The sequence below is a fragment of the Anas platyrhynchos genome, chromosome 4 (genome assembly GCF_047663525.1).
Source record: "Anas platyrhynchos isolate ZD024472 breed Pekin duck chromosome 4, IASCAAS_PekinDuck_T2T, whole genome shotgun sequence".
NCBI classification, from domain to species: Eukaryota; Metazoa; Chordata; class Aves; order Anseriformes; family Anatidae; genus Anas; species Anas platyrhynchos.
In genome coordinates this window covers 56,084,793-56,110,322 of record NC_092590.1, presented here as the reverse complement: position 1 = coordinate 56,110,322, position 25,530 = coordinate 56,084,793, and the positions used below count along the sequence as shown (strand labels likewise).

The following is a 25,530-nucleotide window of genomic DNA, read 5'->3' as shown; positions in this document are numbered from 1 at the left end:
AGCCTCTAAAGAAGTCAGTTAACTATATTAAAAGTGCCACCAGATATCCCTGCTGATTTAAACCAGAAGAGAAGAGTCAGTACTACCTGAGACTCATGTGCATTGCCAGTTCTTGGACGATACGTTCATGTTTGCCTGTTGATGAAAATTTCCCCAGCCAGCTGGGAAAGACAGGAAACTGGGACATGTAACCTCTCATCAGCTCCCCGGGGAGAACACTCGAATAAATAGCCTGGGAAAAAAAAAAAATGTAATATGTGCCAAACTTAAACCACAAGGAATTTAGTCTCGCTGACACCAAGACATACTACTCCACTTGTTCCATTGGAAGTAGGTAAGTGAACACAGAAAGCTCCTCACTCTAAACAGCGTGTTTTAAGAGAACTTTCCTTGTTTCTTCCATTGTTTTTTTCATTCTACCACTTTCAGGTTACAGCTTCATCTCTTGTACCACCCTATTTGTTATGTTCTAAAACAGCTGTGAAGTGGTCTGGGTTTTTAAAAGCCTTTACTTAAAATGGCTTGTTTCTCCTGTCCAGTTCTGAGTACAGGCATGCAGACAGCTGACCTCACACAAACAAGTGCTATCATCTCCAGCAGACGGACGTGGTGAGGGAGACATTTCAGAAGAGCACAACTACTTAGAGATCTCTAGTACAAGGCTACAGGAGCAACTTGTCTGCTTGGACCTGCACTAAGCAGGGTGGGCATGCACTCAGTGACCCCCCAAGGTCCCTGCCAGCTTTATCTATGGTACATTCTCTGGTGCCAGACATGATCCTTTAACACAAATCTTGTCAACGTTTCTGTGATCACTGAAAGAGGTACAGTGAAGAAACTTCAGTCCTCTGTGCTTTAGGAGAAATACTGGCCTGGTAAAAGGCTGGAATAGGAAACAAAGCCCAGTAGGCTTGTAACCGCATGTCAGAACTCATACATGCCACACATCCTCACACTTTATAAAGAAGGTTCAAGTTTTTCAATGTTTCAGAGACCTCATTTCATGAGACAGCATGGGTTCAACCTCGTACTTATGTGGAAGCTGCTCTACTCCCCAGCAGAGCAGAAGAATACTACATGAAGCATGAGCATAAGTCATAAAATTACACTGAAACCCTGGTTTTAGAGGATCAGCCTTCTATATTGCACACCCATGCCGTAAAGCACATAAAATGAGCGTTGAACACTCACCTGTGTTGGTAGAAGGTTCCAGTTTTGCTTGCTACGAATCTGTCTGTCCACTAGATCACCGTCACATATACTATCAGCTGCTCTACTCAAGAGCATCAAGTGCTTTTTCAGATCTCCCCTGAGGAGAAAAAATAGTTGGTGTTATTACATAGCAGAAACATCCATATAGGTTTTAGTTTAATTTCACACCCCAGCATGAAACTGTCAATTGAAGGTATAGAGTAACTCACCCAGCAGCTGCTGGTTTCACATGTACATAGTTCTCTTGGACAAAAAGAGGTGCTAGGGAATAGTCATGGAAGAAAAGGTCGGATTTGTCTATGAGAGACATACGGGAAGCCTCCTCTCCAGCAGCAAAAACCTTCCGGACAACGTCAAAAGGGCCCTAAGAAAATATTTCAAGAAGTCACTGGGTTGCAAGTCAAACAAACACCAAGACACAGCACAGAATTACTACAGTGATTGCACCCAGCAATATCTGGACTCAGCAGCACAAGCTCAATATTCTTTATTCTACTTTTAAATGTACTTTATGAATAGCACTTTGCCAGTTTGGAGAAGTGAGTTTTACTTCTGACATTGAGAATTTTCTCCTAAATAAAAGAATCAACGTGCAAAGTATGAGCTTTGTAACTGCATCTTTCTTAGAAGACCAGTATATCAAAAAACATGCTCCATCCTGGATTTACTGCTCGTCGACTATCTGTGGCAAGCTTGACATTTTCTCAAAAACATTACTCAGCTCCTTGCATCTAGGCTATTAGTGCTTTATTTCAGAAGATGCTTATAAAGCCCAGTATTTGCATCAAAATGTCACAATAAAAGCCAGTCCAGTATTTTACACTCACCAGTTTGATATCCTTCTTAGCTCTGCTGGCATCTGTTTTGGCTTCATCATAAGTCAATGATTTATCTTTTGCACACCACATATTAAGATTATGTAAAACCTAGAGAACAAGAGTGACAATTTGGTAGCATAAAAGCACTTAAATGAAAGACTAAGACTTGAGCAGAAAAAAAAAAACAGGATCCCTATACCTGAAAATAATAGCACCATTCAAATACCACACTGAAGTCACGAACTTCATACTTTCTGAACTGATGCTAATGCTGAACTGGCACTGACCTGTCTGATGTCTTGATTTGCTGCCAGGATTATCTCATGCATAGCAGGTGGTGGAATTTTTAAGCCTTCTTTAAACGCAATAGACATCATGGCACCCTGTAACACATACAATTCTTTGAGAAGTTGTCACCAGAAAATTCCCATTAATTCCTTTCCTCTACAGAACACATTGACACATCAGAGAGTTGCATTTTTTTCCCTTTTTGAACCAAGTATAATTTAAATAATTTTCTTCTAAAACACAAGTCAACCCTTCTCATTGGTATAAAAAACATAAAATGTAAAAAAAAACATAAATGATATCTAAAAAAAGTCTTTGGATATATTTAAGATAGGCTTCTAAATCTGAAAGGCTTTGGAATCTTTGAGTCTTTCTTCCCAAAGAACTAGACAACTCTGCTGGTAAAGCAGATACTCAGTGAGGTAATCCATTAAGTTTCAAGCAATGTTTTCAATTCTGTAAGACGTCTGCCACATGGAGACAGAAGTTGCGGATGGTAGTTCAGTGTAGCCCACAGAGCCATCCTTCTTACCTTAATCTGCTCTAGACGAGGTCTCTGAAAACGAAGATCAAAACAGTAGTGGACCAAGGAACGAATTTTAGGATGGTTTCGATCATTACACATACAGATGATGGGTATTTTTGTGTGTTTAATCAAACCGATCAACTCCTGCAATTTAAACACATTACAACAATCGCATCAGGTACCTCATAAGAACGATTAAGATGTCATACCAAGCAGCATCAGTCCCTGCCTTAAATCAGATCCTTGTCATATTCAAGCCTATAAAATACTTGCTGCTGTGATTTCCACACTGAAAACTTCGCCCCCCTTTTCCTACTTTAGATGCACCAGTACTGCTGCAGCTGAATAGAATAACAAGCAGATATCTGCTTCCACTACCAGCAATCATGTTTTGACCATTTTTCAAGAAGCAAAAAAGATAAATAGTCCAGAGTACAGCCGTCCACCAGACGGACCAGATCAGTTCATCCAAAGATCAGTCTGACCCAGCCTGTGCATGCCCAGAGGGAGCACTCTGCTTTTCAAACACACCTTGCCACAAACAATAAGGAAGCCCAAAGAGCTCAGCCCTGAGGCTTCAGCATTAGTGGACTGACCAAAGCAAACTTTGTTTGCTCTAATGAAGGTGAAAATCAATTTCATGATTCTTGCAACATAAATACCTGTATTTGAGCTAAAGGTCTGTATGCCCTTTATTGTCAAAGTACTGCATGTGACCACAGGAAATCTTCAGAAGCTAAAACCTGAGTTGCTGAAGGGAACAAGTACCAGTTGCAGAGCCCATGGGACAAATTCACCTGTCCAGAAATAAACATCTGCAATGGAAACTCTTGAGTTTGTTACTAAAGGGTGTTTTTTTTTTCCCCCTTCTGTTTTTAAAAGCAAACAAAACAAAACAACGTCTTTTCTCCACCTCTACCACTCCATAGTTCTTTCAGACTTCTGAAGTCTGAAGAACAAACTTCTAAAATAGGTACTCTGGAGAATCTACAGACCACAGGCTAAGGACAGTAGATTGGCATGAAATATGGTGTGCACTCTCAGCAATGGCATAGCCAGTAACTGTAGCAGTTTTACCTGAATCCCTCCTCTGTCTTCATTGCCTGCCATACCATCCACTTCATCCATGATCAATACATGTTTCCCGCTAACTGATGAGGATGTGCCTGAAAATGAACGTGGACAAGAGAATGAGATTGCAATATTTTATTTCCACAGGAATAAAACAGGGGCTTGCTCAGAGTTTTACCCCACCCTTCATACTGATGTGAGCCCAACCCACACAACTGAAGCATTGATGAACCTTTTGTTCTCGTTCTACCACTTGCTGATACAGAATTTGTGTTCACAGAACAGAGCTGGCATTGCATTTCTTCCAAGAGTTAAACCCCATGCATCACAAGAGCAACTGCAGAGCTCCTTAGTAGTTTGGGCTGATTAATAACTGATTCTCTGATGCTCTTCCTAACACTGCTGTGCAGGAAGGAAGCTCTGTCCCTCCCGTAACCACACCCTTAGTACAAGAATCCTCCTTCAAACAAACATACCAGAACAGAAGTCTTTGATGCTGGTGTTGTTAAGCGATTCAGCAACTACTTCCTTTAGACTGTTCTTACTCCGAGTGTCACTGGCATTCAGCTCCACGTAGCTATACCCCAGTTCCTAGTTCAGACACACAAAAATGAGAACAGATCAGTGAGAAGAGTGTAAGCATACTCAATTAGAAACAGCATTTTGAGAGTTGAAGAAAGTTCTTCTAACAGCATTTCCAGATCTAATTTGCAGCTTTGATTTCTTTCTCCCTTTGTACTACTATTCTCTCATACTCCAAAAATACTTACAACAGGACAGGGAAGAGATGTGCCCAAAAGAACACAATTTTTTTTTTTTTTTTTGCATAAAGAAGTCAGAGGCACAGATTTAGCTGTGAAAGATTAACAGAACTATGAGCCGAGGCTGACTAAGTTCTGTACTATCTCCAGATACATACTGAAATCTTGTGTTCAGAGTCAGAAGAAACATGCTGCATGCCTCAAAGCTGATGGAAATAAAAACTTAACTATTTAACAGCTAGAAAATACATGGCTCCCCCAGCAGCCCGACCACTGCACAGCAGGGCTGGGCTGGCTGTCACTCCCTTCAGGACCTCAACCCAGCTGCTCCTTTATCAGCAAACTCTACTGCCAGGGGCACACCGTGCCGCAGCAGCGTGCTGCACACAGCTTTGTTCCTGGGGCCTGGATAACCCAGTTTTGTCAGTTGTGTATGGGGAGCACAGTGAAATGCTCTGCAGAGAGACCCAAGGCAGCTGTGAGCAAGCTAAGTTGCAAACTAAAGGCAAAAAAAATACCACGATAGCATAGAAATGAGACCAAATCAGCACACCCAGCTCTAGGTGCGGTATTAGCCAGAGAAATTCTTAATTCCATATTTTAAGAGAGTTCTTGCAAGTCACTTAAGAACAAAATGATCTACAAAGTCAGTAGTAGTGCTTAACTTTAAGGGCATTTTTACAGTATGGAACCCCCAGCTGACTCTCATGAAACAGTTGAGCACAGTGTAACACTAAGTTCACAAATTCCTAAATTCAGATTTAGTAACAGACACCCAGCCCGGTCAACTTCTTTCATCCTAAAGAGACATTTGAATTTGAATCAGTCTGGGAAATCTTTGTTAGATGCATTAAAAAAATCACAATCAAGGAAACTCAAAGTAAAGAATGTCTTCCTTTTACCTACTCTAAGCCTACCCCTTTTTAGTTTAAGGCCATTACTCCGTATCCTATCCCTACACACACCCCCTCAGAGAAAGTCCTTCCAGAACTTTCCTTTAGGCGTGCTTTTGGTAGTGGAAGGCAGCCATAAGGTCTCCCTGGAGCCTTGTCTCCTCCAGGCTGAACAACCCCAACTCCCTCAGCCTGCCCTCAGAGGAGAGGTGCTCCAGCCCCCTGCTCACTCTTGCAGCCCTCATGACCAGGTGGAGCTAGGCTGGGAGCAGAACTCGGTAATTTAGGGGATTGCCACCTGTACACATCCAGCTACAGAATCAACACAAATCAGAATCAAAACAAATACTCTTGGGAACAACTCTGAATGTGAACTTACCTTACAAACTAAAGCAGCTGTAGTGGTTTTACCAACTCCAGGTGGACCAGAAAGTAATGCTGCTTTAGAGCTAATACCATCATCTTTGCCTCCAAGTTTGCTGGCCTTTGCTATAAAAGAAGATTCCAGATTTTATCTATATATATATTACCAAATAATCTGCACATGTCATGTAAATCTTTAGGGACATCAACGATTACTGGAGTTCTGCATTTAAGGATTGATATGAGTGTCAAAAAAATACATGCACATCTGCATCCTAAGCATATGGGGAAAAGCAGTTTAGGTCACATTAGGTAAAACTTGCAGAGATTCTAAATTGAAAAATATTACTGGAATACAACTATTCCAGCCATTTCCTCACACCCACATCATAACAAAGAACAAAAAAAAAAATACACCACAAAAAAAAAAACCACTACCTACTATGGTGGCAGTGACGCTTGTATGCTATTTTATCACAAAAAAACCTGTCTACAGGATTATGCACTACACATGACAGTGGCTACTTGACAAAGAACCAGGGCTTTAACAATTCATCTCTTCCCCCACATGTGAGGACAGCCCTCTAGAAGTACTGCTGTCCCACTTTTTCCCCATGTGTACACAGGTCAGCACTTCTCACATTGAAAAATAATTCAGAGTGAGGGCATATTATGTGTATTTTATATTTATACATAAACATATATATACACATACATGCTCTATATATGTACACACACTGCCAGCTTATTTTAGTCTATTTTGGAAATAGTCACATTTAAGAAAGTATCACCCAATTCTAAAAAACCTATCTTCAGATGGTTTGCAGTTCTGTTTTAGGGGGAAAACGGAGCGGATAAGTGAGCAACTGCTTCAACAAAACCCTTTGGCTCAACTGCTGCTAAAAAATGCACTTGACTTTCAACTCATTCCTGATGTCTGGAGTTGCTCCCCTCTCTCAAAGGACCTGTGTCAGCACACGGAACCAAGCAACGTGACTGGCATGGAAGAGCAGAGAAGTTAACCGCGCTGGTCACCTTGTCCATCTTCTGAGGTATTCTTGTGCCAGTTTCGGAGCCATCGGAGAAGTTTGTTGGCACAGCTTTGCTCACCCTGCTGTCCAATGATTGCCTTGAGAGATGTGGGCTTGTATTTATCCACCCATAGCAATCTCTCTGTTCCATTTTCATTACTCTCAGAGACCAAGTTCCCCTTAGGTTCTGTGACTTCTTTCTTCTCCACTGCTTGCTGTTTAAAGTCTGTAAGCTTTCGAACGGCAGCAGTTTCTTTCTTAACAGATTTGAAGGTAACTCCCTTCTCAGGAGTAGAATTTCTTTTTTTAATATCAGCTTCCCTTTTGAGGGGGCTAAAACTCTTTCTGCTAGCTTCAGTTTTCTGTGGTGTCTTTTTATGTCTCGACTCTGTTTTCTTTGCCTTAGGAAAACAAAAGATAAGAAAATTAAAGAAAATTTCCAGAAAAAAAATACATTAAACAAACAAGCTATGTTTGCACATATGCACAAGAGTGCTTAAAAAAGTAACAAATCTTCTGTATTGATTTAAAAAAAAAAAAAACTTCCAAGAGGAGATCAAAGAGTGTTCTTTGAAAAATAAGCCACTGTTAAACATGACGTCACCTGGTTCTGTAGCACAGCCTACAGAAGAGGCAGGAAACATCCTGAGCACTCCAAGAAGAATAAAAGTTCCAGCCGTCTCCTTACTCACTGAGCCTGACATGTCATTAAACAAACTAATCCAAAACAGATGACTGACAAGGTGTAAAGAACAGGCCATCAGACACGCATTAAGCAGAAGTGCAGCTCTCAAAGCAACACTTCCAAGCTTGAGCACAAAAAAAAACACAACACAACTTAATGCCAGTGGCAGGATGAAGGGAGCAGGAACAGAACAACCCGTGTTCCAGAAATAAAGTGCTCTCCAAAGACACACTGGCTAAAGAGAATCACAGTTGTCATTTACAAATAAGCTGGAAGTATTCAACCCAAAGCGATTCAAAAGGGAATTAAAGTAATTGGCTAGTACAGGCTTAGAGTTGCTTTTCCTGAAGGTACCAATAGTATCTACACACAATCCACAGCCGCATCACAAACAACAAAGCAGTATCTATAGTGAACATCAAGCATGCTAGAGCTAACTGAATTTTTAATAACATTTTATCAGCCAATACAGGCTAGATTTAATTGTGCATAAAAACTTTATTACCGTTTTTTTACAGTAAGTACCACATAAAGATTAAATCCATTATCTATACACATGGTTTACAAGTAGCTGTCCCATATTTACAGTAGGAGTTTTTAATTGGCCTTTCCAGGTACCACGTATCAAAGAATAAACAAAGGCTCAGTGTTTAAAACTGAAGCCTAATCTAAGAAGATACGATTACCCCCCCTCGGTCAGATACCTAAAAATGCAAAAAGATTAGAATAAACCTTACCTCTCCAAAGCAGAACCCTTAAAGCCTGAGTAAATTTTTTCATTTCCAATACTTTTAACCTAGTAGGTCAAACTGACAATCATTGGATTGCTGTCCACGGAACAAGAGATCAAAGCTCCCTGCAATTTGGGGAACAACACGTGACACACAACTAAGTTTATAACAAACGCACAAACCTCTGATTCAGCTGCCAGCTCGTATTTGGACTTCTTGCCTGGCATAGTTCGAACAAGGTCAAATAGGCCATCTTCATCAATAATTTTTGTCCCTAAAGCAGATGCCTAGGGAAATAAGAATTAAGAGGTAAACGAGATCTACGTAATTCACTTCAAAGTCCTTTCCAGTAAAGGTTATGTTTAGGAACACAAAATAAGAGCAACAAAAAGCTGTTTTGGTTGTGTTGCTGTTGTTAAAGTGTGTATGTATTATATAGAATCATATAAAATCCTAACTTGGAAAGGACCCACAAGCATCATCAAGTCCAACTCCTGGATCCCCTCAGAACCACCCAAAAATCAGATCCCATGTCTGATAGCACTGCCCAAGCACTTCTTTAACTCCAACAGGCTCAGTACTGTGACCACTGCCCTGGGGAGCCTGTCCCAGGGCCCGACCACCCTCTCTATGAAGAACCTTTTTCTGATTCCCAGCCTGAACCTCCCCGTCACAGTTTCATTACTATATTTATGGCATAAATAACATAAAACAAAGGCCTAAACTGTACTAGCTAACTTTTCCTTTTTAACATAAAATTTATTTGTAGCACTCCCTTTAAGAGGAGAAACTGGAAATCAATACAGTAATATACAAAATTCACATTTTCACTTCTGCTTAGCTCAGGCACAACACTACTCACCTTTTCACATTTAGATTGGCCACAGTCTCGTCCCATAACCAGGTAGTTTGTCTTCTTGCTGACATTCCCAGTTACTTTTCCTCCATAACGTTCAATCAGAGATTTGGCCTCATCTCTTTCAATAGACTCCAGAACTCCTGTAATTACGAATGTCAGGCCTTCCAAGCAGTTTTCAGCTCCCTGAGAACCATAGCATGGTAGAAAATGCCATTAACTGATGCAATTCTACACCTACTCCTTTCACCACAAACCTTTTTAAACTTCTACCATGTCAAGTGCTCAATGCAACTTTAAAAATGAGCCTAACCTGCCTGAATATAGATAGTAGCAGTAGAAGTTCGAAAACTATTAAAAGGAGTAGCTGCCAATGAAACTTCACAGTTTACCTGTCCCTATCGTACCTATGACTAACATGCTGTGCTTAAAGCACAGTGTTAAAGGACTGACAAACTTACTGACTTCAAACTTCAAGACCAGTAACTATTTTCCATCATAATGGCTTTATAAACCAGGTAGAGTTTCATTTATCAGTATATTTCCTTTCATATAGTCACTGTTTTGCACTCCAGTTTAGCTTTTTTCCCCAATATATACTTTCTATTTGGAAAAAAAAAGAGATTATATATACGCCAGTTTTTAAATAGTTTAGTTAATACTTGCTAGATCACTTTTAAGAACTGGAGGGAAGTCTACGATGTACACCACTGCTACACGCAGAAATTCTACTGTAGCCAAACTTACTTGAGGTATCTCTTTGGAACCCAGAGCTTTTGGACCCTCGCGATTAAGGAAGCTTCGGTAGGCTTGATAATTGTTTCGCTTCTTTTCAGAGTCCTCAGGACTTACAGACTTGGGCAAAAGAAAAAATAGATAAATACATGGTATATATATTGTACATATACATATGTAGTGGTATATATGTACCAATGTACCATATATATGGTACATATCCTCAGTACATTTATCTGCATTCTGCATATACACAGTCACTTTATTAATAAATTGTTGCTTTCAATTCACATCCTATTTGATTCCTGAATGATGATCAGGTATTGGTAAGATCTACATTTCTGTAAAATCTCCTTTTAGTATTTCTACTTAAGAAATCTAAGCTTTTTATTTGTAAAAATCTGTTTAAAGCTCATCAGGAACAGTCGCAGGCACTCCCTCCCAATTACAACTGTTATTTAAATGTCAAATAAATGTGCTATTTTGTATTTAAAATTTAAAAGTACATTTTTAAGTGGCCAGTAACAGCTAGAATATGTTCACTGATTTTAGTGACTGAGTCAGACAGTTAAGAGAACACTAAGTTATTGTTAACGTATTATGTAGAAATATAGAGAAATATACTTCAGAAACATGAAATTGGAAATGGGACAAGAAAAAAAGAATGATAGTGGTATTGATTTTTAACAGCAGTATGGCATTCACAAGGTCACCTAAGCTCACGTAAGTTTTACTCACTAGTCAAGTAGCAGAATTCCTGCATTCTACAAATTTTCAGAGAAGTTAAATGTGAAAGGGCAGTGAATTCATTTTTCAGTGTACATGCACACCTTAGTGAGCATTAATGAACTCTCAGTTCCTTGATGCATTCAATTTATATTTTTCCAGATAATTTCTTTCCTACATTTCTACAATTGCTAGGAACTTGAATTCTGGTAAGATCTGAAAGTCACCTAGAAGATTCAAACAAAGTACTAGGTGACAACAGTGATATATAAACAATAACAACTGAAAACTGTTTTACTGCAAACTCTACCAAGCTAACTAAATACCAATGGATAGCTCCTACCTCAGCCTTCTTCGGAGAAATTTTCTCTTTCTTTGGTGTTTTCTTCTCTTCTTTTCCCTGAGGTTTTTCTTTTGATACTGAACTTTGAGTACCTCTTTCCTTTTCAGCAATCTCTTCTTTTCGTTTCAGAGCCACAAGCTTAGAGGTAGGCTTCAAAGGCAAGGTCTTATCAGTTGACTTTTCTGCTAGTTTACTATCAGTTGATTGTGGGGGTAAATGGGACCCTTTTGAGTTTTCAGATTTAGTTTGTTTTGCTTCACCTGCAGAGTTTGTTCCTTTCACTTTAAACAGTAGAGAAGAGCACATACATAAGAATGTATCCAATTGAAAATTGAGAACATTTCATCAAATCTGTAATATTAGCATCCTACCTCTCTGAGATTGCTTGTATCCCTCTGTCACGTTAGGACTGCTCTTGATGCTCAGTACTGTCTGCTCTTCTGAATCCCTCCGAGCCTAAGTGAACAAACAATGCCAAAGTCAGAGATGCCATGTCCCATGTTACCATAAAGTCCAGATCTGTTAGGTTTCCCTTCTGTTAAGTACTCCAGTCCATAAATAAGTACATCAGGCTCAATGACACACCTACAAAAAAGAGACACACACTGATCCCTACCACAAGTCAGAATACAAACTCTATCAAATGTGGGCAATAATTATGTGCATAATTATTCCCCATTTCAAACACCAGACAAACTTCCAGGTTACATTAAGGATCAATTCTAACCAGTTTACTGAATAATCTAGAAGTACTAATGTTTGCTATATTCAAATTAGCAATCCTAAATTATAATAGCTTTGATGTACAACCTAACAAATATTTCACTGTGCCAGAAGTAGTCTTGTGCCTTACAGCACAAGCTATGGAAACTGGGGAAACTCACACCACTGAGTTTAGAGTTAAAAACCTAAAATCCCTGCTTGCTCTGACAAAGGGAAGTATTCTCCTCCTTCATTTTTCTCCCATTATTTTTCACCAACTCGTGCCTTTGGCTCACTTCACTTGATCTGGTCCTCCTGAAACAGTGGAGTCATAACTGATCCAAGGCATCAGTTTTCAGCACCTCACTTCACTTCAGGTATTACACAGACAGGCAGTCCACTCATTTGAGATGAGTCAAGATGAATGTGGAACTTCAAGCAAAAAGTAACCTACAGAATATGCTCCATTCTGCCACAGCCACACCATTCCAACTGCCAATTTCTCTGATGCTCTGTTGTACATACATTCCCTCAGATTTGCAATTGGTTCAACAGCAAATCTCAGTATGTTGTGGGTAACTGCCCACTGTAAAAAGAATCTTGTGAGCTCCTAAATATATAAAAATCAAGCCTGGATCAAGTTAGTGAACTGGGAATGGCTGGAGAATGTGAAGTTTAAAGGAGAAGCATTCTATTACTCAAACCATTCTCATGCGTCTTTAGGTATATGCTTTCATTCACTGCAACTAAATAATGGGGGACATTTGACTCAGTATAGTGGATTCTGGTTATATAAATGACACCATCACAAAAGCTGCATTCTTAGAAACTATAATATTATGATCTGGAGCCTTGTAAAATTTAAAAATCTTTTCATACCTGATTTACCTAAATATTTGTATTCAAGTACATATTTGATAAGATAATGAGCAACAGTGAAAACAAAGACAACAAAACAATTTCGATATAACTTCAACATAATTGTCAGTGGGTAATTAGAACTATAACTTATATTTACATTTCAAGATAAATTGCACAGAAATAAAGTAATGTCTGTAGTCTTATTAGAAATGAAACAATTTACTGTGTGGAGAAAATCCAAGAGAAAACTATATAAAATTGAGCATGTTCTTTTCATGAAAACACCTTCTTGCTGTTTTTAAGGCATCTGTATGGAAGCCTCGTGACTTTAGACACAGATCAGGTGTCTACATAACACAATTGCCAATGCAGTTTCTAGAAAATAAAGAATGCAACCTTTTTCTTCTGTGGTGTTTCATCCAACATGGCCAAAGTCTTAGCAAATTCTTCATCTTCATGCAACTGTCTCTCCAGCTGTAATGAGGGAAAATAAGAAGTTTTAGAATAACGTCTGAGTAAGTTTTAATACTACTATATTTTAATAACTATTTGCTGTTCAAGACAAACCAGTTATCTAAGATAAGATAGCACATAGCTGGAAAAAAAAAATTATCCTACCAGATGCAAATAAACTTCTGAAGGCAACACTGCAGAATGACTTTTTCTCTCCAAAAATGACAGACACAACTCTCATGCAAAGAGAGTTTGGCTATGTTGCACTAGAAACATTAATAGGAATAGGCCTAAACAATCTGTTTTTAAAGACAATTTCTGTCCCTTCATAATTTTATTGCTGTGCATCCTTTCCATTTTAAAGGGTGATCAAAACTTGAAGACAGCATCTCACAACCACCAGCTTGCATTGAGATGCAACCTGTTAGCTTCCAAATAACTTTCGACAATCGTCCCAACAGAAAAGTTGGAACAAAGGCTGTTAAGTATTATGATGTCTCAATAATGAGTTTTACTCTTTATTACTAAAATTATAAAAAAAATAATGTGGCAATTTCAGAGTAGTTAACTACTGCTGTTAGCTCTGCTCTTATTTTGTTTACTTCATGGAATTTAATTAAAACGTATTGTAAGCTTTTAATATTGATATTTACTTAATTGATTTTCTTTGACAGAAAGAGCCATCAAGAACAAATACTCAAATACTGCACATAGAGTCTAAGAAAGCTACTTATTAAATTGTACAAAACAAAGTCCAGTTTATTTTCATTTCTGTTTCACCTAACATGATGCTGTGGCATATACAGTGACAATTGATGTTCACGTAAACTCTTCTACCCAACACGGCCTTTTGGGGGAAAACCTCTCTCTTCCTTAATACAACATGCATTGCTGTCAATAAATATTGACCTCTGGGGAGGTCAAGGATAAGACCGTATTTTGCACCTGTGATGTTTATTTCAAAGGATGCTCAATATTACCAATTGGAAATGAGTCGATTTTCCCAGAGTGAAGGAACCATGTATGACAAGTATACCCGTCTCCCGCATTAGCACCTATTCAAACAGGCATGTGAGGTACACATGTATCACAGAATCAGAGTGGCTCCAGTTGGAAGGGACCTTAAAGATCACCCAGTTTCAACCCCCTGCCCTGGGCAGGAACACCTCTCACCAGAGGTGTTGCCCAGGGCCTCATCCAGCCTGGCCTCAAACACCCCCAGCGACGGATGAGGCATCCACAGATTCTCTGGGCAATCTGTGATAGCGCCTCACCACAAATGAGGTATGGGTCATTCACATTTTTCTCAACTACAAGAAAACTTAGATGACAACTGGTGACAGTAGTTTTTAGTTTTTCATCTGAGGGAATAGAAAAAAAAACATGAAGAAGCAAAAAGTGAAAAGCAAAACTATTCTCAACAACATCAACTGCATAGGTAGAGATAGTCTGCACAGACGGAAAATAAGTTAGGTGAGACATGGTTCTATTTACCTTGCTGAAATAACATCTGTAAAAATAACTGTGTGACTGTGTTTGTACACATGTGGAAGAGTTCAAGTATACAGATTACATGAACATATTTATTTTTATATATAGCATAAATGGAAAGTCCATCTTAATTTCTTAAAAACAATTTTAAGTTAAACAAATTGCTTCTGGAATGCAGCAACAAATGTATACAGCTGTTACCTCTGAATCTTCTTCAAGCTGCAGTTGCCTAGCAATGGCTTCATCGTCCACTGTGCTGTCCCTGCTTTGCGAGGGCTATATTTAAGAGGGGAAAGAAAAAGAGCGTAAACAGTTCAGTTTCTCCAATATTGTGTAAACTGTAATAATTTAACCTGTGCAACTCATTTTGTGTACTTCTAGAAAAGGACAGGTAATTAGACATGCAGCATTTTATTCCTAGCTCTTTAACCTATACACTATTAACCAGGGTTGCTTTCAAGAGATTTTACTATTCAAAACAAAGCCACATCACCTAGATGTTGTTTTTTCAAAGAATTCTGAACATCTCTGATGCTACCACAGCTAGCCAGCTTGACAGAGACAAAAGCTACATTGTGAATTTTGAACTTCCTCCATGCTTTATTTGGTGCTCTGTTATTCCATGAATATATATGCCATAAAGCTTTGGAAAACAACATGCTACCTCTACCCTCTGCACAACTCCTCCCCCCGAGCTATAAGCTACCCCATCCACTCACTCCTCCTAGAAGACTGTGTAAAAATTCTAAGGAAAATCATATGGGAAAAAGTAATAAAGAAAATACTACTTTTGATTTTGTACTTCCTTCTCAAACATGGAAGTTTTACTCTGCAATAGTCTTTGAGGATTTAATATGCTTGTTACATACCATCAAAACTGACCTCACACCTGAGTGGTTATGAAAGAGTAACATTCAATAGGACAAGCAGCTAAGAAGGTTCTTAAAGTTATTAAGTTGGCTATTTTGTTCTGCTATCAAACACACAAGTAACCTAAAGGAACCTCATCAGTACTCACTTCCTTCCTTTTACTTGCTACCAGTTTCTTTTCTGATCGCTGGACACTACTTGTCCCAAAGTAATCGAGAGCTGAGGTGGGCGTCAGCTTCACTGGAGATAATGGCTTGGGTTTAGCTCGTGGTTTTACATCTTCCTTTTTCACCGTTGTTGATCCTGGGCAACTGATGGCTGATGCCCCATTCTCCTTTGGTTTCAGGGAAATTCTCTTATTGACAAAGTCATCATCATCATCTAAACATGAATAATATTTTATTAATTCCGGTAGATGGTTCTTACAATTCTTAGTTCTTATGTCAAGAGAAATATTTTGGGCAGATTCCATTAACAAAGACCTTAATAAAACAGTACAGGTGTTTAGAAGTTGATTTGGAGAAAGAAAGAATAAGAAAAAAAAAAAAGTAAAGTTCCATAACATAATATTTAGCATCTAAATAGCACAGCTAGGTCTGAATAAATTGAGTGCTAAAATAGAGAGACAGAAGTCTGCTACTTGTATAAATGCACTACCTCTCATTTAGAAAGGTTTGCAAAGAATGCCTTCCCTTCTTATGTAAGAAAGGGCATCCTTACATAAGGATGTAACAGAAATCTACGTCACTGAAATTTGAACTCTTTCCTTTACCAACACAGCATCCAAATGCATAGCACAACCTTCAAATAAAAAGTATAGTTTTGCATTTCACATATATTTTATTACTTTGTAGTATTCACTAATAGAACAGATAATGCATGCTTTGTACACTTACATACTCTTAATCCCTCAACATTGTACTATCAAGCAGGGAAAAAAAATATTACAACATTGTATTTACAAAGAGCCCACATGGTAGCTTCTTGCATCCGTTTACAGGACAGCAGTTACTCAGTTATTCGTAAAGTACTGCTCATACCTTATGAATGTGTTAGTAAAATAACGGTGTCAAAATGTTTCTGCTTTGCCCCTTTTACAGAATCACAGAATTGTCTAGGTTGGAAGAGACCTCAAGATCATCGAGTCCAACCTCTGTCCTAACGCTAACAAGTCCTCCACTAAACCATATCACTAAGCTCTACATCTAAACGTCTTTTAAAGACCTCCAGGGATGGTGACTCCACCACTGCCCTGGGTAGCCTGTTCCAATGCCTCACAACCCTTTCAGTAAAGTTCTTCCTAATATCCAACCTAAAACATCCCTGGTGCAACTTTAGCTTGTTCCCCCTTGTCCTGCCACCAGGCACGCGGGAGAATAGACCAACTCCCACCTCGCTACAGCCTCCTTTAATGTAATTATAAAGAACAATAAGGTTGCCCCCGAGCCTCCTTTTCTCCAGGCTGAACAAATCCAGCTCCTGCGAGCTATTTTCTATCCTCTACGCCTCTGTACTAAAACACACCCTCCTTCCAGCACAGTCAGAAGCATTTCAAAGAAATGCAGCCATTTCATAGGAAAGTAGAATCAGACAAGAGTTCAGCATACAGAACAGATTTTTCAATTAAGAAAAAAAAATTAAAAACACCAAATAACCACCATTAAACACACTAGATGGGGGAAATGGCTTACACAATGTTTAGTGCGAGCCCACAGATCACTGAACACACAAAAAAATGAAACATTGCTGGACAAACTTTATGATCAGTAATAAAAGCACTTTCTTTGTGAAATCTTCAGATTTCAAAAGTGTGAAAGGGCTAAGAAGCAAACTGCAAGAGCAGTCCTAAAATTAGCAGAAGATACAAAAAGAATAAAGCACAAAGACTTGGCAGGAACAGAAACAGAGACAGTCTTATTTGCATGCTTCTAACTGAAGTCTGGTTTTACATTTCTCAAAATGTGGATGTTTTGACCAACCCCCTCAACATATCAGAGGCAAGGAATGTTTTGAACGCATTTATAATTAAACTTAAATTCACATTACTATCGCAAACATACATTCATTTTCCAGTCACTACCTTAAGCCCCCCTATTTCCTTTTTCATACATACATTTTTCTTAATCACTTCCCTAAGCTTAGCTTATGTTGTATGTCTATTGGATCTATAATTTCTTGATATATTAGACAAGCAATAGAGGGAATTTTTTCTTGTGTGATCTTTTCTCAGTAGACAGCAGCAACAAGGGCATTTTAGGCATCAACTGGAACTGTCTGCTACTCATCACTTACTAAGCAGCAGCTAATATAAATGGGGATCCTGACAATTCCTGTGAGAGGAAGTTCAGACAAGGAAAAATAAAGCAGAGATATGACTGTAAGGGAAGAAATTCTCTCAGCATTTGAAATCAAGACACACACACGCTCCCCCCTCCCCCTACCCTCCCCCCCCCAAAAAAAAAAAGTTATCTACCAGAAAAAGGCATTTTACCCAATTTGATTCACAAAGACATGTGAAAGATAAAAACTCAAGCCCAGGTCCCTCAAATGGCGGCAGCAGCAGCAAATTTTACCAAGAAGCTAAAAGCTTTACGATTCTTAGGCCAATTATGTACTTTCCTTAGGCAGAGGTAAATCTTTTACTGCCATTTAGCTTAATTTAACTGTTACATATCTGGGAGATTTAGACACTAGATGCTTTAGGCTCCTAATTTGTAATAGTTTGAGATCTGAATATAAGACTACTTATCTCAAACCTAATTTCAGAATATTCTGCTTCTTTTGCTTTTTCCCATTTAAATGAAGAAATACATTTGCAGGAGTAAAATGCACCTATTGCTAAAAATCAATAGTTAATGCAGAGATAATTATATTTGTCTGGGGAAAAAAGAGAGATTCTGTTCTGTTGACCACTCACGTACTTTTCTTAACCGAAGGACTGCTACGATGCTAGGAAAGAATCTCTATTTATCATTGTTATCACATGGTCTGCACGCAATATTGATTTTTTTTCCTTATTCACTTGTAACCATTTAAATAATAAAAAAACAGGATATTGCTTTCTTTCAAGTAGAGAGATGTAGAGTAAATATAATTAAGTTTTTAATTAAAAAGGATGTGGATTTGAGTCATTTATGATGCCAGTACTAAATATTATCAATGGTTAGAGATTTGCTTTAATTACGCCCTTCCTAGAAACGACAGAATTAGAAGCATTTATGGTCTGCAAGTAGTAGCTCAAGAAGAACAAGAGCACTTCGGGACAGTCATCTACAAATGTAAATAGTGAAAGACAGGATGAAAACGCAGAAGTGGTCATTAGGAAACAAAATTCATCCTGATTCTGTTAAGTGGGTTTCAACAGATGCTTTAGCAGACAGATGCTCAGGCTAGTTTCATCCCAGGTTCATGAAATCCACAAGGCACACCGTAAGTTTGCATGATCTCCAGGCATTCCCCCTTACTTCAAATACATATGAACTTCAACTTTTACAGTAACCCTTTACCTTAACACTTCTTCCTTGAAGCAAACTGCTCACACATGCCTACTGCCCCAGAAGCGAGTAGCACGCTTGATCAATCAGTTGTACACTCTTTGGTTCCACTACAAGGATGAAGATGACTTAATCTGCAGCTTTGAAAATAGCAGGGGAGTCCCAGCACTGCTACTGGTCTGTTCAGATTTATGTGTTGCAACACAGCACCTGTAAACCACTTGCGGCCTGCAAAAGGGGGAGAAAGACATTCCCCTCCTACACAATTTGTGGGAAAGCAAGGACAAAAATTTAGATTTTGGCTTATAAAAAAGTCAATTGTAGTTCAACTGCACTTTTATAGCCATGTTAAAGAGCAATTGCTAAGTGAACAGTTGAGATAGGGCGGTGGTGGGTTGTTGTTGTCAAGTCCCTGCCTCCATACAAGGCTAAGGAATGAGAATCAATTTTATCATCAACTAGACAGCTTTTACTTTACAAAATCTTTGTATAACAGAACACGACTATTCTCAGAATATTATTTGCTGTTTACATCCACATATTCTGTGTGTGCTATACAAAGAACAAGTACCCAGAAAATACACACCCGTGGTGTCATTCCCCCCACCCTCGCCCAACCAGCTCTGAAGACTTGCTAATGCAAGCCAACAGCACGTCTTCTAGTCAAGGTTTCTGGAAATTAAGTAGATGTGACAAAAGAGCACGATATTCCTGTGATTAATGGAACAGACAGGCGTGACAGCCAGGAGATTGCTTTCAATTACTTTGGATGCAAGCATTACACATGAAGCAGGGCCCCATTAAGCCAGGTAATTTCCAAGAACAAGCTTCCCTAGCAACATACAACTGTTAAATCCTGAGGGGTTTGGAAACTATTCTGTGACACTAGAGCACATCTGGCTCTGTTTTATAGGCTGCTCTAGTAGCAGCACAACTAGGTTAATAAACTAATGCCTGCAGCCCACCTGCAACTGTTTGTTATTGCTCTTCCTCTTTCCTTTCCTTGTACTTCCTCAACTGGCTCTCAGCTGTTGATTACAGAGCAACACATGCGGCTGATCCCTAACCCTACTCCAGCAAAAATTATCTAGGATGTTCTACACAATTCATTAAATTCAGCTCACTTAAGAAGACTCAGATGTAAGAATGGACTCAGCCAATCTGAAAAGATAGTGACAACGGAAACAAGCAGCATAGGATGGTACCCTATGGCCTTCTGAACTGTGTATTTATTCATCTCCATTTGATCCTGCTGTACTCTTGAGCTCTTCATCAAGATAGTGTATAACCAGTGTATAATTCCCTGGTTCCTATCCTGTTTAGAATGCAAAATATTTCCAGGTAGAGACAACCTCTCACTAGGATGTTCTACAACCAACTCCAAATATAAGCAGTGCACCCAGATGTTAACAGTAACTAGTACTTATCAGGATAAATATATGCTAAACCAGTAAATATTTGCAGACTACCATATAAAGGACTTCTACATGGAGCTAGAGGACTGTATCCTATCCAAAAGTTATTAACCCTATACTACTTGCACAAGACATTCTGGACATTGATAATTTTTACTGTCATACACTTACATAAGTATTTCAGGCAGCTCCTGCCCTAATTTGTGGTAGGTACTGCCCAAACTGGAATTAAGGTGGAGGAAATAGTTTATACAAACAGAAGTCTTTGCATCAGGCTTTCATTATGTCAGTATGCATTTATCAGTACTTAACAGTCCCAATACATGTTCCCAGTTCTACATGTTTTGTATTCATCTTTTGGTTAAAGTCAGTCTTAAAGAACTGCAAGATAACCACCACCCCTCAAAAAGAGAAAAGCCAACAACTGTATTCAAGCTCATCAAGCATAACTCTTTCCAAAATGAATTAAACAGATGCTACATACGACTGGTTAAGTGTGTTTTTTCCTATTGTCTTCCTGCTCTAAAAACACAGTAGTTGCAACCTACCTTTTAAAAACTGGCCTGTGCAGTCATTTAGGTTTTCAATGTCATTTCTCAACAAGCTCATTGATTTTAGATGTACTACAAACATGCACTTTAAACCACAATTGTTAGCACTCTGCCTATATCCACATGTCAAGGTCGCATCCTGTTATAAAAATACAAAGCCTACCAGAACCATACGAGTTTTACTCCTCTGAAATCAGCTTACACCTCTTTGGCTTTTCCAATTATCAGAGATAACTTCAAGAATTTGTCTGTCACATTTTTCACTACGGGAAAGAGGTTTGGGATACCCAAACTTTAATACAGTAACTTCCATGTCTAATTGTAACTGGACACCATAGGGCCTTCAGTGCCAAACTACATACCTATATGAAGTCTTTCGTCTAGCATGTGCCAAATTAAATTCTTAGTCAAATATGCATGTTTTTTGTGTGTGTGTTTTTTTTTTTTTTTTTTTTTAATCTTTAGAAAGACACTTTGGCACTACAATATATCAGAAGGCTGAATATATTTAAGCTGAAATAAACAATTATCATAAAAGATCTGCAAAATCACCAATTATTCCAGTTTATTACAGAGTTTATTCCAGTTCATTCACTTGAACTGCTTAGTTTTAGCATACTAGCAGCTTTATTCCCCAAAAGCAAATACAAGTCTCCACCACGCAACAAAACTTCCTCTTCTGCTTCATTGTCCAAAGTAGCTGTGTGACAGGAATATTCAGCACTGTCAAAAAAAAAAAAAAAACAAGGTGGGAAAGGAACCTTGAAAAAATCCTGGCAAGTATAAATGTTTGTTGAGTTTTGGTTTTTTATTTTTCCCCCAGATGCAGCTCGGGCAGCTCGACATACTTAGCCACTCAGGTCAGACCGATCTACTTTAGACAAAATGAAACAGTCTAGCAAAAAAACACTAAACACTTTTAAACTAATCCAGCAAAATAATTGATCAAACTCACTACTTAAGTAGCTCAGTAAAAATACCTGAAAGGAAGAAAAGGGACATCTCCACCAAGAAGAAAGGAATAGTCAGAGCAAAGCAGCAATATCTGCAGCTAATAAAGGTACCAATAAACCTGCCATTCTGAAGCCACTATTGACAAGCCCCTACTCTGAAAAATGAACTTGTTAAGTGACATCAAAAAATTACATTCATATTTAAGTTAATTTATTTAAAATAGGGCAGTCAATATGAACTATAAAAAAAGCTTCAGGCAACTTATGAGTAATAAGCAAGACAAGGCAGCTCATATGCTGGTACCAGTTTTAACAGAGAACACAAACCAACAAATACAGTATTTTTACTTTGGTTGAGGGTTACTCAGTTGGATAGAGTTGTATGTTTTTGTTTTTTTTTTTAAAAAAAAAAAAGATCAATTTACAAATGTAATGGGCTACTGATGCACTATTTCAGAGATTTAAGTCTTTACACATGATCTGTTGAGCAGATCGCTAACCGGCTGCTTGATAAGCGCAGTCATGACAGAGCATCATTCCTCTTTAAAAGAGCTTTCAGAAAAATGTCAAAGGCTTTAACTCAAAAATGAACAAGTCATCAGAAACCTTTATACTGAGATTTTTAAGATAACAATATAAGAAAATTGAACTGTAATACTATATTTTAAATGCAAAACTAAGCTTTCACTAGAAAGCTTCTTCAAAAACATGACAGTGTTATTACAATTTTATTTTAAAAACCTATTTCATGTGAAACCACAGCTTAGGAAAGGTAAAAGGTCACTGCGTAAGAAGTGTTCTTCTATTTTAAATTGCAAGTCCAGACTGTTTTTAACAATAACTACACCTTAAGAACTAGGTGGATTATTTTATTTTTTTTTAAAAAGGATCAAGAAAGTTCCCTTATATTACTAGTCTAAATAAAACAGGCTCAGTTATTTTCTTATTTCAACTGATTTCATGTTGAACTTATTCCAATCCAATGGGAATAAGTAAAGCATAGAACTGTACACCCATTCTAAGAGATACTATGAATTCTGAAAGGAATTCCGCTAGTTTGCCTTTTTAAAAAACCAATAGTCCTTAAAAATAACTTTATCCACAGAAAAACTGCAACTTTAAGCCTAACAGCATAACTCCAGAAAACTTTATTAGCACTCAGCACACTAACAATCACTGCAAAAGAACAACAAATACATATCCACTACAAAGAAATTGAAAAAAGCCCCTATTAAATTGTTCTACCAGAAGATCCAAAGGAAAGTTTTAACACGATAGGTGTGCCAAGTGATATCTATACCCAAAAAAAAAAAATGTAAACTCTGTACCATAACCGCTCAAAATAGAAAATAAAAAGCAAAGGTACCTGCAAATAAGTTACCTGTATCCATGCCACTTCAGCACCTACAGTAACAGTGTACTAATCAGTGATGTAATACATAAAAATGTGGGGGTTTTGTGTGTTTTTTTTGTTTGTTTTGTTTTTTTGTTTTGGTTTGTTTTTTTCAAATGGCATGTGTACTTTGTAAGCAGAAATAACCTGCAAGAGTCCATATTTATGAAATTTTACTCACAAACACTACCTGTGTTATTATCCTAGGTTCTAGCTTGAAAGTGTGCTGCCCTGTACATGACACACAGCCTGAAGAAAAATGATTTGTGTTTACTTATAGGTCTAAAACCATTGCAATCTGGTGAAGTATTCTATTAAGTGAAAAATAACCTGCCTAATCTGCAACTGGATTCATGAGTCATGCTAGAGGTGAAAAGGAAAACAGACATGAATTGGTTGAATAGATGATGTTCTCATGACTTCTGAGTGCAGTTATTACAGGATCCTTACAATGTACTGCTGGTATTCCTAAATTTATGCATAGAGAAATGAGGCACAGAGACAAGTTATCAGGAGTAGAGAGTGCCTAGGCACCTAATGAATTAAGTTTCTATAGGGCTTGCTCTCAAGTACCCTCTAACATTGCCCTCTGCAATGCCAGTCATTGCTTCTTCATAGCATTTCTGCCAGAACTGAAAACTCTCCTTCCTCAAAGTGCTTTTTAAGACAAACTCCCTTGAGGTTCAACTGCATACTCTCAACTGACCTTTCATTAAGCATTTTAAAGGAAAGCTGCTGCATGAAGAGCTGTTTTCCACGAGCATAGCAAATTCTGCAAGCATAAACTATGCTAATATTGCTCAGAAAGTAAAAGTGACAATAACCCCTATTAGATGGTTCAATACGAGACGTGTTTATTCACTGACAATCTGCTGCTAACTTGAACCAGTGTTTGGATTTGAGGGCTGTTTTGATCACTAGCACTTCTCCAACTCTTCCTGATTTTTCCTTTGATATTCTCTATGTTAGAAGTGGTGATATTCAGACTGCACATTCAGAAGCTATTCTTCCTGCCCTGTATTCTAAACCCTCAAGGAACAACTTTGCACGCACTTATATATAATCCTACGCACTTTCTACCACCTTCACTTCTCCTAGCTTTATAAATAACTTAGCCTACCACCTAGAACAAGGCCAATTTCTTTTGAAGTTATATTTTGCAATATTCAGACTGTTAAGGCAATTCCTACATAGACATAATCAGTGTGACACAACATACATGAAAGACCAAGTGTTCACTAAAAGCAATTCAAGTCTCAGTTCCTGCCAAATAGTCACTTATGATGAAACCAGATGAGGCTCAATGCATCACAACAGCAGGTCATCTTCCACAAACAAAACTCAAGGTTCCATTCTTCATTAAAATAACACTTTGTTTGACTGTTTAACAAGTACAACAAACATTTGGATTTTTCCCAACCTGCCAGACTGTTCTATCAGAAGGCAGGCTTTTTTTTCCCTTGTTACCTGCTAAAACAGTCTCTACTCTGGACATCAGGAAAGATAAGTCTTTAAATTAAATGTTTCAATAACGAAGTATTTCTTACAGAACCACAGAGAGAAACTACTCTTGCTTTACTTTTTGTCTTTTTTTGTATAAAAACCACATACTCTACAAGCTAATGAATCCACTCTTAAACAAACCAAAAAGTAATCCCCACAACAATCTTCAAGAAAACCGTATCCCACAAAGCCACACAGGAGAGCTGAAAAAAGTTCAAGTAATCACAGGAGTTTTCAAACAAGATCCAAAAATAGGTTGTAACAATTGACTACCAAGCTCTGACTGACTACTAGATGTCAAAAGACTTTTCCAAACACTTCTGAGGACATAGCCCTGGAGAATGATATTGACTTTGGGGCAAGTCCAACAACACTATTCTTGATGTCAGTTTTCGGCTGCGTAACACTAAAAACAAGAAGAGGACAGATTTCTACAGTGTCATTAGTATCTTATCTATATTCCTATTCTTATAAAACATGTTTATCCCAAGTTAATAGTAGTGTCACGCTCACTCCCCAACTCCACTATGCTGTAGAAACAATTTATACAGATTAAATATAAACGAAAGTCAAGTGTTAAATCTCAAGATCATAAAGACATTGTTTTAGTCACAGACTGTAAGTCAATTGTGTGTACTTAAGACACTTTAGATAACAGTAACCTTGAGCGGTGGTTTTCATGGATTTTACTAATAACCTTGACCAGCATTCCCATGGTATCCTTATGAAGAAAAGCTCGATTACACCACCTAGAATTGCATAACAAAGCTAAATAGGTACCGTTTATTCCTCAGGAATCTGATCT

The 25,530-nt window shown here is 38.1% G+C and overlaps 1 protein-coding gene across 4 annotated transcripts in view; it reads right to left on the bottom strand.

Annotated features, from left to right (window-relative positions):
* Nucleotides 1-25,530, bottom strand: part of RFC1 (replication factor C subunit 1) — a 43,001-nt gene that overhangs the window by 5,084 nt on the left and 12,387 nt on the right. For all 4 annotated transcript variants that reach the window (NM_001310384.1, XM_072036736.1, XM_072036737.1 and 1 more), the window contains 18 exon segments: nucleotides 87-232; nucleotides 1,192-1,309; nucleotides 1,422-1,576; nucleotides 2,040-2,138; nucleotides 2,318-2,413; nucleotides 2,851-2,988; nucleotides 3,922-4,010; nucleotides 4,392-4,506; nucleotides 5,949-6,058; nucleotides 6,968-7,364; nucleotides 8,562-8,666; nucleotides 9,242-9,421; nucleotides 9,983-10,090; nucleotides 11,040-11,320; nucleotides 11,411-11,495; nucleotides 12,999-13,076; nucleotides 14,748-14,822; nucleotides 15,565-15,797. In NM_001310384.1, the coding sequence (NP_001297313.1) occupies nucleotides 87-232; nucleotides 1,192-1,309; nucleotides 1,422-1,576; nucleotides 2,040-2,138; nucleotides 2,318-2,413; nucleotides 2,851-2,988; nucleotides 3,922-4,010; nucleotides 4,392-4,506; nucleotides 5,949-6,058; nucleotides 6,968-7,364; nucleotides 8,562-8,666; nucleotides 9,242-9,421; nucleotides 9,983-10,090; nucleotides 11,040-11,320; nucleotides 11,411-11,495; nucleotides 12,999-13,076; nucleotides 14,748-14,822; nucleotides 15,565-15,797 (2,608 nt within the window).